The 14,856-nt window shown below is 42.1% G+C and overlaps 2 protein-coding genes across 3 annotated transcripts in view; both read left to right on the top strand.

Moving 5' to 3' along the window:
* abca12 (ATP-binding cassette, sub-family A (ABC1), member 12) overlaps positions 1-6,528 on the top strand; it is a 58,632-nt gene extending 52,104 nt beyond the window's left edge. The window contains exons 64-71 of the mRNA XM_031858497.1: positions 247-356; positions 1,180-1,330; positions 3,589-3,723; positions 4,369-4,472; positions 4,641-4,733; positions 4,901-5,006; positions 5,227-5,364; positions 5,861-6,528. Of these exons, the coding sequence (XP_031714357.1) occupies positions 247-356; positions 1,180-1,330; positions 3,589-3,723; positions 4,369-4,472; positions 4,641-4,733; positions 4,901-5,006; positions 5,227-5,364; positions 5,861-5,965 (942 nt within the window). The 3' untranslated portion in view covers positions 5,966-6,528. The remainder of the gene's footprint in view (positions 1-246; positions 357-1,179; positions 1,331-3,588; positions 3,724-4,368; positions 4,473-4,640; positions 4,734-4,900; positions 5,007-5,226; positions 5,365-5,860) is intronic.
* Positions 6,529-7,244: 716 nt separating this feature from the next.
* The window catches only part of bard1 (BRCA1 associated RING domain 1), a 16,498-nt gene continuing 8,886 nt past the window's right edge, over positions 7,245-14,856 (top strand). Inside the window, exons 1-6 of one of the 2 annotated variants that reach the window (XM_031858335.1) lie at positions 7,245-7,407; positions 8,304-8,360; positions 8,950-9,098; positions 9,614-10,614; positions 10,965-11,045; positions 11,717-11,889. In XM_031858335.1, coding sequence (XP_031714195.1) covers positions 7,316-7,407; positions 8,304-8,360; positions 8,950-9,098; positions 9,614-10,614; positions 10,965-11,045; positions 11,717-11,889 — 1,553 coding nt within the window. In that variant the 5' untranslated portion in view covers positions 7,245-7,315. Of the gene's footprint in view, positions 7,408-7,502; positions 8,219-8,303; positions 8,361-8,949; positions 9,099-9,613; positions 10,615-10,964; positions 11,046-11,716; positions 11,890-14,856 lie in introns of those variants that run through there. The other variant, XM_031858336.1, reaches the window with a different exon arrangement.

Genomic DNA, 14,856 nt, shown 5'->3' with positions numbered 1-14,856 from the left:
ATATATATATATATATATATATATATATATATATATATATATATATAGCTTGAGACAAAGTTGTCCAATATTACTTCAAATTGTAGCTGCCTGGATACTCACCGAGTGCTTTTGTGTTTTTTCATTCTGTAAATGTCAATATTGGCCATTACAAATGTAGTCTGTGAAAAAGCCCATCATAGCATTACAGTACTGTAAAGTGGAGAAAAGCTTCAGGATTACTAAGGAATGAGTGTTTGTTTACAGTGCTTTGGTCTGCTGGGAGTAAACGGAGCAGGAAAAACTACCACCTTCAAGATGCTGACTGGAGATATTAGCCCCACTGATGGCACAGCACAGATCAGGGACTGGGATGGGTAAGCTGATCATGAATTTATTTCTTCATCATCACATACATACAACGCAAACTTGGGGAGAATCTACTTTAGAACAGCATGAAAAATTGTACCTTTTGAGTAAGAATATCAATGTGTTTTTGCTATCCCTTTTCTTAAGAGTTTACCTAGCTTATTCAGTTAGAAATAAATCTTACCTGCACCCCAAACACATAAAGGTTATGTTACAGTAAAGAAAAAGAAGATACATAAACAGATTTTTGAAAAACTGATTTTATTTATCTTCATATCTTTTATATTTCACTGGCTGCAGGCCATATTTGCCCTCTTGTTTTTCCTTCCATTTAAACGTGTGGTACTGCATGCACATTCCTAAATACACTAGGTTAATATTAGTTTCCTTAAAATATAATCCTGCAAATTAAAGAGGATTCATATGAATCACTGTAGACAACACGACAGAAGCTATCACAGGTTTTTGGCTTTTGTTTGTACAGGTGCACAAGCTGCATTGTCTAATGAAGCTGTGCTAGATTCAATTTGCATAAAGGAAATATGCACAAATGTGGAATGTTATTGCCTCCCATCAGCCACAGCGTGATAGTAAATGGTTTGGGTTATAGCAAGTAGATGCTTTGTATAATACACATATCTCAGACTCTTCTATACAGGTATAAACTGCACTCCTTTCTGCCTCCCTATGACAGCTCTGTTGTTAAGCTGTTTGGTGGGTATTCCCAGCAGGCAGCAGGGCTGATGGAACACCCTACACGTCCATCTGCCCTACACCATGTGGTGGATGCCATTTAAGAGAATATGTCTTTCTTTGTCGTCTTTTCCCCAGGCGGTTGGTGGACATTATGGAGTGCCGCAACAAGGGAATTAACATCGGCTACTGTCCCCAGGTGGACGCGCTGGACAATCTGCTCACTGGAAAAGAGCACTTGTACTTCTACGCTCGCATTCGAGGCATCTCAAAGAGGGAGATAGACGGGGTAAGGAAGCGCTGCAGACTCTGTGTTGCTTTTCAAAGCTCCGGGTAGTGACACCACCACCCACAAAATTTCACGGGATCTGATATATATATTCAAAGGTGCACTCCCAGTGCATGACTGTTGATGCTTCTATGCATACCCAATCAGAGGGTGTGAAGTGTTGAGTGATATGTGCTGAAAGTTGTCCTATCTGGGGCAAAATGGGAAAGCTTTTGTTGTAAACTTATGCAATCCAAACAGAATTAAACTGATGCTGTATGCTTCACTGCAGACAAATTTACATTTTAACAATACTTTGATGATGAGAGGATCTCATTTGACATGTCACTTTAGCTCCATTCTTCTCATTTATCTTTCTGAGAACTAATCAATCTTGCCTCTGTGGTGATTACTGAGTGTGCCTGTCTTTCACTGCTGCTGCTGACATGAAGAGGAATCCGCAGAACAACCAATCACAGATGTGGGATTTCTGATTTCCCGTGTTGATTTTTTTTTCTCCAAAAAAAAAGAAACAGAAAGTAAACAGGTCTATATATGTTCAAAAGATGTGTGCAGATGACAAATCTAAATTGCATGCATAAAAAAAACATCTCTATGTTTGTCTCTCCCTCTACACCATTTTACATTTTTGGATGCAAAAGTACAAAACATTGATTCTCTCTGACAATCTCAGTCATGTTACAAACGGAGTCATGCACACACATTAGCAAGGATGCTGGTAGACACACAGACAGACACGAGTGAAGCACAAAAATGGATCTGTCTTGCTCTAATCTGCATCGCTGCTGTTGTTACAGCTCCTCTTCTCTGGTCAGGATAGCGACAACAATGGTTGTAATGGCCACATCATCGGTGTCGGGCTAATTCACAAAGATGAGGTTATATATAGAGTTCCTCTAATGTTGTCTCCCACTGAGAGTCCCCTAGCTGTGGATAATGAGACAAGCCTTAATGGGGTCATTTCACATTGACATGGTTTTGTCAGGCTTAATGAGCTGTTACATCAAAGGTGATAGAAAGCGGCTTTTATGAGAGAACATAAAAAAACAACATAGTGTATTGCGATGTGACGCAGTCAGTTATATGCTATGTTGCCAGGGCTAATAATTCAAATGTAGCTAATGACACCGTGTATTCTTCCAACGTATGTAATGTCCTACAGTGTGTTCTAATAACCTGGATCAGTGAACTCAGAATTATATGTAAAAATCAACACTAAAGGCAAATCCTCTTCCAGAGGAAAAAGCAGATAATCTTAAGTGAACAGAGCGATCTACTTCAGTGGTTTGCTTCATTGGTCTGGTTCCCCAACTTGCCAACTGATGGGAAAGAGGCTAAAGCTTACCGATGGAAAATCACCTCAAGCTATTTGAACATGAATTTGTATTTACAGCACAATATTTCATGTGATTACTAGGCAAGCATAGATATTTTAAGGGACTGAAATAGTTATGACCCATTAAAGGTTTTGTTAATTCCTGCTTTCAATGTGCTTTGACACACAGGATAAATCTATATGCAACAAATACATTATGCTGCATCAGTTCCTGTTCTCTGAAGCTGCAATCGCAAGACAGCTTGGAGCTTAGATAGAATTAAGTCACCAAGTTAAGTCATCATTGTTCACACATACAAAATTAAATATGCATGGGAGTGGGACAGATAGATGCCTGTTATTTGCAGTGCAGCCATACCGAAATAAGAGGCAGCAATAACACAAATGAACATGAATATCAAGTAGCCAATGAGTTGCAGAGCCACCCTTTTCCTTCAGAGAAGCTTTGTGTAAATCCACCTTGTCATGCTGTGATCAGGGATATCGCTGTGGGTATTGGGATAGTGGAGTTGATGGATTAAAGGTATGGAAAATCAACTTCCTGGTGTTGTTAAGATCTGACGCAGCCACAGTTGGAGGATTGACTCCATCTTCATGTGCATGACACTAGGGAGCAGCCTGCTGGTCTATGGAATTGTCTCATATTCCTGTATGGTCATAGAGCCATGCAGAGCAGTCATTAAGTCCCAGCATATGACTACCGGACCATTACATATCTCCTACATTGATTAGCCGCTTGCAGTAGGCACGGGTTGAACAGTTTCCATTGCCTACCACATAAATGAATTTGGAAGAAGACAAAGCGAATAGTATTACCTAAATCTACTATTGTTTTATAGCACATCAAACTGTAAACCTTTTTCATATAGTGTTTGTTAGTAGGTTCATCCGGTGTGTAATCCCCTGCATGTTTTCTTTAAAGGTGGTGAACTACCTACTGAAGAGGCTGGAGCTGAGCTACCATCGAAACATCATTACTGATAGTTACAGTTGCGGCACCCGCAGGAAGCTCTCTACTGCGCTGGCTCTCATTGGACATCCGCAGATCCTACTCCTGGTGAGGACACACCTGTTCATGCCTCTGTAGCCAACACATTTAATTGCCTAACTCGCCACCCGACAGCAAATATTAAACAAACTATATACTGCTGTTCTTCCTGAGGGATCTTTGAAGTAAAGTAGGTATTGATCCCCTAGACTTGACAGATCTCATATAGTTAATTAGCTTGTTTCCTCAGGGTAGTCTTCCCTGTTAGCTTTCAACTTTTGTCCTACCTTATGTCTCTATTAAATTCTCCCTCCTCTTCCTCGCTTTCCTCATTTGTGTCCTCAACTCGGTCCATTTATTTTGTTTTTCTCTTTCCCTATCCTCTCATGAATTTTACCCTCTGCCTCTTGTCGTTCTTGTTGTCTTCATCTTTATTTATTCCCTTACCTTTACCTGTTTTTGCTTTGTAACACGTGGCCTCCCATCTCCCTGCCTATTTTGCAACTGTGCATTTGTGTTAACTTATTCTTGTTACTTATTCTTGCCCTTGTTTTTCCTCTTCTCCTACTGTATGTACTGCACACTGCTTGCAAAACACTGCCTTCCTTAATTGACTCCTTGTTTTCCCTTGATCTCTCAATCTTGATTTTAATCTTCCACTCTTTCTTTTTTACACATCCCACTATCCTCTTCTCATTCCTCCTCTCTCCGCAGGATGAGCCAAGCTCTGGCATGGACCCTCGCACCAAGCGTCACCTGTGGAAAATTATCTCTGAAGAAGTGAAAGGAAAATGCGCCGTGGTCCTCACTTCTCACAGGTTAGTATCATGTACATACAGCTGCTACAGTGTATTTTGAATACTGTACTGAATGTACGTTTTTTGTATTGTTATTTAGTGTCAACGGGCATGGCTAATTACTGTACTATATGCTCAAAGGGTCCTAGTGTGACCTTTGATGTTTCTCTCTTTGTCTCCGTCTCTCAGCATGGAGGAGTGTGAGGCACTGTGCAGCCGTCTTGCGATCATGGTGAAAGGTCAATTCCGTTGTCTGGGCTCCCTGCAGCACATTAAGAACAGGTTAGTGACCTCTGCTCAGCCATGACTGCTCGTCCCACTCTGCACCCGCAGCCTCCTATTCTTCCCCCTTTGTGGTCCTTTCTGCTCAATTTTACTTGTAGCATTGTCCTCCCGACTCTCAGACATGTAATAACACAGTGCTTTGTTTGTAAATCTCCTTTGTGCAGGTTCGGCAGCGGGTTCACTGTGAAGATGTACTTGGCCGAGGCCTCCTGTGACGCTGAGGCAATAACTGGCTTCATGCGAGACAGATTCCACAGCACATACCTCAAGGTGAACCGTTCCAGTAATCCAAAGTAGTTAAGAGTACTTGGTAGAGAAGCTATTTTTGCTAAAGAGTTCAGGGAGCATGTAAGGAGCATTCATTTATAATATTAGACTGCTCAAATTAGTATGAACAGCTGTTCACTCAGTTCTATGGAATTTTTGTTTCACAAAGAGCATATTTCAGAATATTTAACCCTCTACTTGTGCATTCTGTCTCAACACACAGGACCAGCACTCCAATATGGTGGAATACCACGTACCAATTGCTCCAGGAGGGGTGGCTGACATCTTTGACCAGCTGGAGTCAAACAAGAATGCTCTGCAGATCAAACACTTCTCTGTGAGCCAGACCACACTGGATGAGGTGAGAAAAAGAGACAGGACATAATCAGAGAGAGGGGGGTGGGGGGGGGGGGGGGCAGTGTGGGGATTTGTAGGGGGGGGGGGAGGGCAGCGAGGGACAAAAAAAAAAAAAAAAAAGGACAGGAGATGAGAGACGAAGAGAGACGGTGGGAGGAGAAGTGGGGACAGAAGAAAGCTGAGTGGGACTGAAAGATTGAGTTGAAAAAGTTTAAAAGAGGCAGAGGGAAACTGACAGAGGTATGCCTGAGGGAAAATGAATGGAATATGAGTTCGGGAGAGAATCCATGAGCTTTATATGCAGCCAGTGCTGATATTCTTCAACTACTCTGCCCTTCTGGGGCTCTGGGATTGGAAGATACCATAGGAAGAATAAAGAGAGGGGGGGGGATCGGGAAGGACAACTAGCCAGCAGATTAACCAAAATGATGTGGTTCAGAGAAAAATTATTGTCTTTTTTGTATTAGCATGGCACTTAAATTATTGCTGAACCTTCATAGGTCTTCATCAACTTTGCCATGGGAAATATCGCCATGGAATCCATATCACTGAACAGCGAAGACAGATATGATGACCTGGACTCCATCAAGGCAGAAGAAACATAGAGCTGACTGCCATCTTCTCTCGTCAATGTCCACTGTGAAATGGAACACAATATCTGTTTGTATTAAATCTGCACTTACTATAAATGTTAAAAATAATATGTTGTGATCTAAATAATACTGAAATATTGATTATTTCTTGAAAATGTCTTGACTGATCACATGAAAGATAACTTACATTTGTATCATTAGCAAATTGAACTATTAATGGAAGGCACAAGGGCACATGTGCAAACATGCATGAATGACAAAACGGGATAAATTGAGGTCCTCTATCCAACAGGCTGCACACCTGTTTACCTTTAATTATCCTGATTGTATTATTATGAAGGATAATATTAATCATGTAGGCAATTCAATTATCCTTGGTTGGGGCACTCTTCACGATTAGACTATACCGTAGAAAATTATTAAAAAGAAAGCACTGTATTCTCAATTAAGAGTAATTTTGATGAATGTACTGAATATTTCATAGACTTTTGCCTGCTTATGGATCAATTCCAAACTGACCCGGATGTATCAAGCCTATTTTTTATTATTCTAATAAAGATATATTTCAAATGCAACTGCTGTGTTTTGCCTATTGTACATCTTATGTTTGAGCATCAGATCACATTCAAAATCTTTGATTTTAGCCTACTATGGTAGACCTAATGCACTAACATTCCAGCTGATTTCTTATGATTTCATTGAAATTACAAATCAGTCATAAAGTCAGTGTCCTGAGGACAACATAGTAGACTAATCACACAAACCTATAAAACAGGAAAGCCAAAGGGATACGGATATGATAAAAAAGGAGAAAATAATAGGCTAAACACATGAACATGTTGAGTAAAACTTAAGCAAGAGCTACACAGATGACTCAACTTTTTTTGTAGACCTTGCATTGAGGCCACAGCATGGCATTAAAACTAACACTGAAAACATACATTTGCTTCACAAATTTGTACACACACGAACGCATCATTGTTTATAATTTGACACGAATTGTGGGTAATGCATATGTGTCACATCTCTACTGGGCAATCTATGAAATGTAAATCAATTGAAGCAAACATCAGTTTTACCCAACTCCGTGTATGCAGAATTATATTTTTAGTTATAAGAATGCACAATCACTCAAATTATTTAAATGAACAAGAAATAATTGCTACATCTGAAGGTTTTTAAAATTCCCAACGTCATGATCGGGTGTGTGCCGAAACCTACGTCTACGCGTCATAGTTTTGGCGACTATACTCGCAGGCTACTTCCGTAAATCTTTGGCGCGAGATGCAAGTATCCCGGAAGCAAGCTCGGTTTGTTTTGTAGCCTGTGATTCATAACAGAAGACACACAGTTCTTCTAATCATGGATAATGATGTCCTCGAAGAGGAGAAGGACTGGAAGAACACTAAGGAGGCGGTTAGGAACTTTCGACAACTGCTGCTTTGCTCTAAATGGTAAGACAACGTTAACGTTACTGTAGAAGTGAGTTGAACGTGTGTCCGGGGGAAGGTTAACGTTTCGGCTTTTGTTGCGTATCGTTAACAATACAATAAACGATACAACCAGACGTTATTATTCACAGTACCGTAAACGTTGTACGGTTATCAGTCACTTTACGTGTACACGTAATGTTAAGCGTATTTGCAGAAAAGCAAAGACGCCAGATAAAATACATTTGGATCGTCCATACGTGTGCCAGAGTGGGATGTCATTTCTTAAACCATTATGCAACAATAACACAGAAGTACAGACAGAGATAGCTGTTTAGGGGTTGTGTGGGTTAATTTAGTTCAAGTTAGTGGTGGGACCACCTAGCAGGATGTTACATGTGACTGTGCGGAGGGATATGCTGTGTGCTGGGGTGCTCCATTACCTCCAGCATGGTGGCAAGAGGTTGAATAGTCTGTGAGAAGTGTTGCTTCAGCTGGTGGCTATTGAGATGTGGACTCTGTACACAGAGTTCATATATAGGGTCTGGTATTCAAATGATGCTCTCTTCTGTCTCCAGTATCTGATGCGATTACCAAATCAGACTGTAGTGCAGCAGCTCGGAGTGATCCTGAAGGGTGGAGGGGTTCACACCCCTCTATATCTGCAGCAAATGGATAATCTATACTGGGCTTTTTGTGTCTCGATGGCCTTTCCACAAAACCCTTAGTCTTCAAAAAACAAAAAAGCCAATCTACTAATATATTGTGAATGAGAAGTCAAGCATGCTCCACTGATGGATACCGATTCGTTCCTTAACATGTGCTATAAAGTTGTGTATGTATGGCTACACCAGTGTGGTAGAGAGTGTTTTGCTTACTTTGACTACGGACCACTTCTAAATGTTTTGTCTCTTTCCCAGCTCTCTTTTGATGACGGAGCCTGTGTGTCTCGGAATGTGCGAGCATATGCTGTGCAGGTAATGTAACCTGGGCTAAATGTATTTTAACGAATGACCTGTCTCGTGGTGGACATTTCTGATTCCTCAAATCACAGGTATAACTAACGATGCCAACTGTGGCTCCATTCTATTTAGGTGTGCAACTCATGCTGGTTCACTAGAACACTTAAAGGGAATATAGCCATAATACAGTTTTACTTTTTCCTGCTACTACAAATTTAAATGTCCACAGTGACGTGAAAAGTAGCTTATTTCAGTTGGATTTTATTCCCTACGTATTAAAAAAATACATAAAGTAATTACATCATTTTAATTATGTGGTTAGCAGATTCATATTCTGTGAATGACAACTTAAACGGCACTATTTACACAGACATTTAATACAAATGAATTACTAAATATCCATGACAGTGGCACGGTGCTTTGTTTACCGTGTTGAAAGTCTTGAAGGCAATTAATGTCCCGATGGGCGTAAACTATACCCTCAATTTATTCCTTCTCTTCATGACCGAATGGCCTTAAAAGGTAAATCAATAAGCTCATTGTGTTTCTTTTTTACTCAACTGTGAAGGGAACTCCTAATCCAAGCTGTGGTTTATTGCCCTAGGTCCTGTGCCGGCCCCCGGGCAGGAGATGGCTGTGTGGTGTGTCAGAGTCCAGCGTGGGTGAAGGACATCCAAATCAACAGGCAGCTCAGCAGCATCGTAACGCTCTTCTGCGGTTTGGAGTTCCTGCTCAATCCCGTAGAACAACCAGGTAGATGGTAGCTGTTATATCGCAGCTCCAAAGCAGAATTCACGAGTTATGTCCCCCTTCTATCAATTGTTGACTGAAACATTTAACATTCTCCCTCTGCCAATCTAATCTCTGTATGACATTATTAGTGGCTTGTTCCTGTGCTTTATTATCTTTATTGCCCATCCAGCATCCCGGTAATGACAGTGATTATGCAGTTCAATTAACTATGGTGCTGTTTAGTTTCAGCTTTAACAAAGAACTACAGGGTAGTTAAAAAGTGAACACATCGCCAGGCTGTCTAGATTTTACCAAAATACCTAAAGGTTTAAGAAGTCGATTGGGCAATTTTCTACTTCTTTCAAATGTCAGTATTATTAGCTGGGAGTGCTTCATTTTACGGGTCGGTTGTTATTCCCTTTTCATCTCAACAACCTCTCAACAGATGCAAGGTGATTACAAAGCAAACAAATATAGTGCATGCAAGTGGGGAACTTTTTGTTTCGTTGCAACTGTTTTTTTTTTTTTCATTGCAGATTCCTCTGTAGCCAAGAATCAAACGCAGCCTCAAAGCCCGGTCTTTAAACAAAAGAAGAACTTTAAGATCTGGTTCAGCCCACGCAGCCGCAAGGTACGCTGCACGGTGGAGAAACCTTCAGAGGTCCTTGTACCGGAGAGCACGTCTTCTCGACAAACGGCAGCAGCGCAGCAAGACGCCGTTACTGCTCGACGCCCGGACCTGTCCGTTTTCAATTTCACCTTGTCCTCCCCAGACTCTGACTCGTCGTCTTCTCAAAGATCCAAAAATGCAAACGGAAAGAAGGGGTCAACTAAGAAACAGGCTGCCGTCAGGAAAGTGTTAGTGCAAGGAGCCGCTCGGACCACGCGGAAACAGACCAAGCGGAACATGAAGAAGCAGAGACTGAAGGCTATAAACCAGCAATGGGGGATCATCAAGGAGGCAGAGGCTTCAAAAGAAAAGGAGCAGCACTGTGCGGAAGGGTCGAGGAGGTCCAGTAAAAGAGTTTCCTTCGTAAGCCCTGCTGTCACGTCTGACGAGCCGCAGCCTAAAGTACCACAGGGGAGTACTAATGAACTCGGCCCTGGCACGAGCACTACGAGGAAGAGTCCCATTGAAGGCGGCGTCGCTGTACTGAACGACCAAACCCAGCCTGGTCAGGGAATGTCGGACAGTGAGGTCAACGTATCGCCCCCAAAGCATTCATCGAAACGATCCAGAGCGGAGGAGAAGGTTGCCGTGTTGGAGACCACACCGAAAAGGCCCAGGGCTTCTCCGTGCAGGCGGAGAAAATCACAGATGTCTCCAGCTGTCCTTAACCCTCTTTCTTCGCCTAGCCCCAGGTGTGATAAGAGCATCAAAAACTCAAGAGAAGAGCAAGGAGACAGCCCCTCTGTCCGAGCCACAGTCGGTAGAAAATCTCCATCTACTCCGGCTGGACGACCAAGCTCAGGGAGCCCTGCGGTTCTGAAGAGGAACCACAAGGGAGAGACCCTGCTGCATCTAGCTGCTATAAAGGTCCAGAGGTTTCCGAATAATTCACCTTTTCTCTCTATTTTCTGGTGCATTTTACGAACGCGAATTGTAAAACATTTCTGAAGTAAAGCAACAGCAATAACAGCTAAAGTCTACAGATGATCAGACGTTCACGTTTCGGTCTGTTGAGAACAAACCGTCTTGCAGTAATCCTTGTAAACCGCAGTAATCCCCCTCTGGGTACAAGACAAGGTAATCAATGGCCCACTGTGGAGTGTGATTGATAAACGGCAGAGCTTTGGTACGCTGGGATCAGCTGCTGTGTTTGTAGGGTTGCATTTGCGGGTCTAAAGCTCTGACCTCCGGTTTGTTGTTCTCACTGGGTCCTGCAGGGAGATGTAGAGGCTGTCAAGGAGCTGCTGGACCAGGGGGCTGACCCGAACCTGAAGGATCACGCTGGGTGGACACCTCTGGTAAGAAGAACTCACCAAGTGATGCGTCTGAAAACCTGTATTTGTGGTGTTGAAAAGCTATTGTTATGGGAACATAGTTTTTCTACACCGGTGGGTTCTTAGTCTCTCCTTTTGATGGAAGAGATTTGAGGTGTGTTCTGTCAATAACGTGTCATTTTTTACACACTTTGTGACTCTGATGGCAAAACGTTTTCCACACAGATTCTTGTCCTCTGTAGCTTCTCTGGGCGGCATTTACACTGTGCCATTTACTATTTATTGCATTGTCTTCTTCAGTAAACCAATGCTGAGTCACTGTGCCCTGTGTGGTTATTATGACTATGCCATGCGAGCTCTTAGTTGTCCTCTCTAAACAGCTGTATTTATTACATTGTCTCCGTCCCAGCGCCCGTTTCTGCTGTGAGATGTTGTTGTGCCGATTATCTTGAAACGCAATAAAATGATCTGTACTGTTGGGGAACATAGCCACGAAGACTTTACGTTAACTTTTCATTTGCTGGTAAAGTATAAGTAGATCAAAAAGAAGGCTTCCAGAATGTGTAATTAAGCTGTAATTTCAGGTTTTGTATATATTCCCATACATTTAACTCTTTGAATCACCTACCTCACCTAGAATATGTATCAATTGGAAAATACGGCTGTGTTATTAGGATTCCTTCTGTTTGTTCCAGCATGAAGCCTGTAACCTGGGTCACCTGGTGGTTGTGGAGGTGTTGGTCTCAAGGGGAGCCCTGTTGAACACACCCGGCTATGAGAACGACTCTCCGCTCCACGACGCCGTGAGGAACGGACATCCAGCCGTTGTCAAACTGCTGCTGCAGTTCGGAGCCTCGCGGAACATACTGTAAGTTGCTTCAAATGCTTTTTTTCATACCTGGAGTTTGTTGGTTTTTACAGGTGAGATGCTGCCATAAGCCTGTAACAACACTAGTATACAGTACTGCAGACAGAGTGGCTATCATAAAGGGTTGCTACGTGTCAAACGAATCGCATAGATGCCGTGTTTTGAGCTAAAAACACGTTCTTTGAAACGATATGTTCAAAGCAGAAGCAGAACCTTTTAATCTAGTGCTTTGCATTCTAGTCCCAGCCACATGCATCCTCCATATGGAACATGTATGCACCATAAGCTGTAGTTTTGATCACGAGTGTTTAAAATGCAGCAGCCTCCACACATGAAAACACAGCTGAGCACTGCTGCTGGATAGAATCATAATGGTTTTAAGAATGCTGCATGTTTCTCCTAAATCTAAATTGTGACTATTTGAGAGTACGTATGTGTTTTGGAATCAAAATATAATCTTATTACATATAATATGCTGTTTTATGAATAATTTAATATGTGTACCATGAGTAACATACAAAAAAAAAACAGTGAATCCAATTCAACATTATTGTATTAAATACCACTATTATGACAATTTGAGAATTGTAAATTGTTGTTGGGAATGTGTCAGTGAGGTACATGGTGACATCATTATGTTAATATATAGACTTATATATTAAATATTACAAACACCTTTCGCAGTGTCGGACCATTAGAGCTCGAATTTCAACAAAAACAATATTTTAGGTAAGTTGGTGTTTATTGCATCGCTATTGTATCTCATTGCATCACATCGTGAAGGCTCTTCTGTTATTCTGGACCAGTGTTTACATTCTCCTTCAGTATATCAGTGCACCGTTCATTTAGCCCTTTTTGACTGACTTTTTGGACGCTGCAAGATGAATGCAATCTTTGCTTCCAGCTTCACACACACACACACACACTCACACAATGCATATACTCGCACAAGAGGCAACCAAGACATCTGCCAATGCAATCCCTAATGGAATGATTGGCACACAGCGCGGGGGTTCGGAAATACAAGTTTTGCAGATTTTCATCGTTTGTGTGTGCTCATTAGATTTGAATGATTGGACTGCATTGATTCATTGGGGACCTGTCCTCTAAATCAGCGAATGTGAGTCCACTCTCTATCAGGCACAAGTATTTGACTTGCCGTGCAGGTTATTAGGAGTACTGAACAAAGTCAGGCAAATACTAATTTGTTTTATACAGTCATTGGTTCCCTGTTATCTCAAAAACAACCCATTCAAGTGTTTTCTGAGACCCTGCACAGCCTGCACAGCATGCACAGCCTGCACAGCATGCACAGCAGGGCATAAACCTCAGTACCAGTGCAGCACATTTGGACAGCCAAGATGAGGCCTGCAAGGTGTAGGAAGGCTCAGTCCTAAAGACCATCCAATGCCCGACGCACTGAATCCATACAGACGTTAATTAACGACTAGTTATTTAAAATGTATTAAAATTAATGCGTGCAGTTTGGTGTCAGAGAAAGGGCATCTGCATAACAATGACAGTCCAATACGCCGCACTTCTATCGGGTTAGATGGAGGCTTTGGTCGAGCCATGTGCTGCATCATCAACTCTCAACTGCATCTGCCAGCTGATCCAACCATCAGGACAATTTGACGGTGGATTGTTTAAGAAGGAAATGTTACTAATGGACCCTTTTTGATTTAAAAATGCATTCGAGCTTCGCCCTCTGCCTCATCGGTTGCTCACCACGTGTTCCCGTCGTTAGAACTTATGACTCCTTTCAAGACACGGGCTGCTGCAGCGCGCACACAGTTCAAAAGCTCCGTCAGCAGCCGGGTGTGCATGAGCGTGGCTCTGATTTTTAACTGACTCATATGGTACATTTGAGGACAGAAATGGAGACGTTTTCATATCCATGTCCGTAGTTAAAGAAATGTGCTTCGAGCCTACGGACCAGTAACAGTTCTTGTGCAACTGGGCACAATAACAATCTGCTGTTATTAGTATTGATGTGTTGAACTGAACTCTGAATTTGTGTTTAGCTCTAAATGAATAAGTGAAGCTCCTCCTGCTGGTTCCAGTGGTTATCCTTTAGAACCACCCGCGCCTGCCTCCCACGTGTGCACTTGTAATGCAGAGGCCTGTGGGAGAGTGTTTGTGACTTCACCTGCAGGACAATTTTCCACGCTTTATTATTTTTCTTCAAATATTCGTCTCACGTGAAGCTGCATGAAACAGCTTGTGTGTATGTGCGCGCTCATAAGTATTAGAGTCAGGGGCATTTTATGTTTGTTTGTATTGATGTGTGTGGACTTGGGGGGTATGAATCCAAATGAAATATTTTATGGACCAGTGGACCTATTAATTGTCCCCCAGGTGTTATCTTTGCTGACGCCTAATCTTTTAGAGACGACCTGCTGGGCTTGGTTCCTCTCTCCGTCTCCCCTCCTCCTGTGTTTTTCCTTCATTACCTTTTCTCCCATCCTTGTTTCCTCAAGGTGACTGCAGTCTTGTTTCATGCAGCTCTTTCAAACTTTTAAAGATGTTTTTATTCCAGTATACCTGTTGTAACCAGTCTCCTCTCTTTGAGTCTCTGTGCATAATGGCGCTAAGCCTCCATTACACATGATTTGTCCCGAGGTGGTGTTGTTGTGTATCGCGGTTCAATCTGTAAAGGTAGCGTCTTCTCACCAGATTAATGTATGTAATTGAGGACGCTTATGCGCTACAGAGTCATCACTTTTCTGTGATGTTGTGCAGCTAATGGATTTTCTCTTGCATGCTGTGAATCTAGTGGGTTGTGTATATGACCTAGGAATGAAGTAGAACACAGATTTCAGCTGCATTCGTAGACTGGTTGCGGCACAGCGCGGCGACTAGGCTGTCCCAATTCGCATGTTTGCTGAAGACTCCTTCAAATGCAGCCCACGAATGCGGCCTTTTTTTTTTTTTTTTTTTTTTTTTTTTTTTTTTTTTTTTTTTTTT

This window comes from Anarrhichthys ocellatus, unplaced genomic scaffold, assembly GCF_004355925.1.
Source record: "Anarrhichthys ocellatus isolate YVR2014 unplaced genomic scaffold, GSC_Weel_1.0 scaffold20, whole genome shotgun sequence".
In the NCBI taxonomy this organism is placed as follows: domain Eukaryota; kingdom Metazoa; phylum Chordata; class Actinopteri; order Perciformes; family Anarhichadidae; genus Anarrhichthys; species Anarrhichthys ocellatus.
The sequence above is the reverse complement of the archived record's forward strand: the minus strand, read 5'-3'. Positions and strand labels throughout refer to the sequence as shown.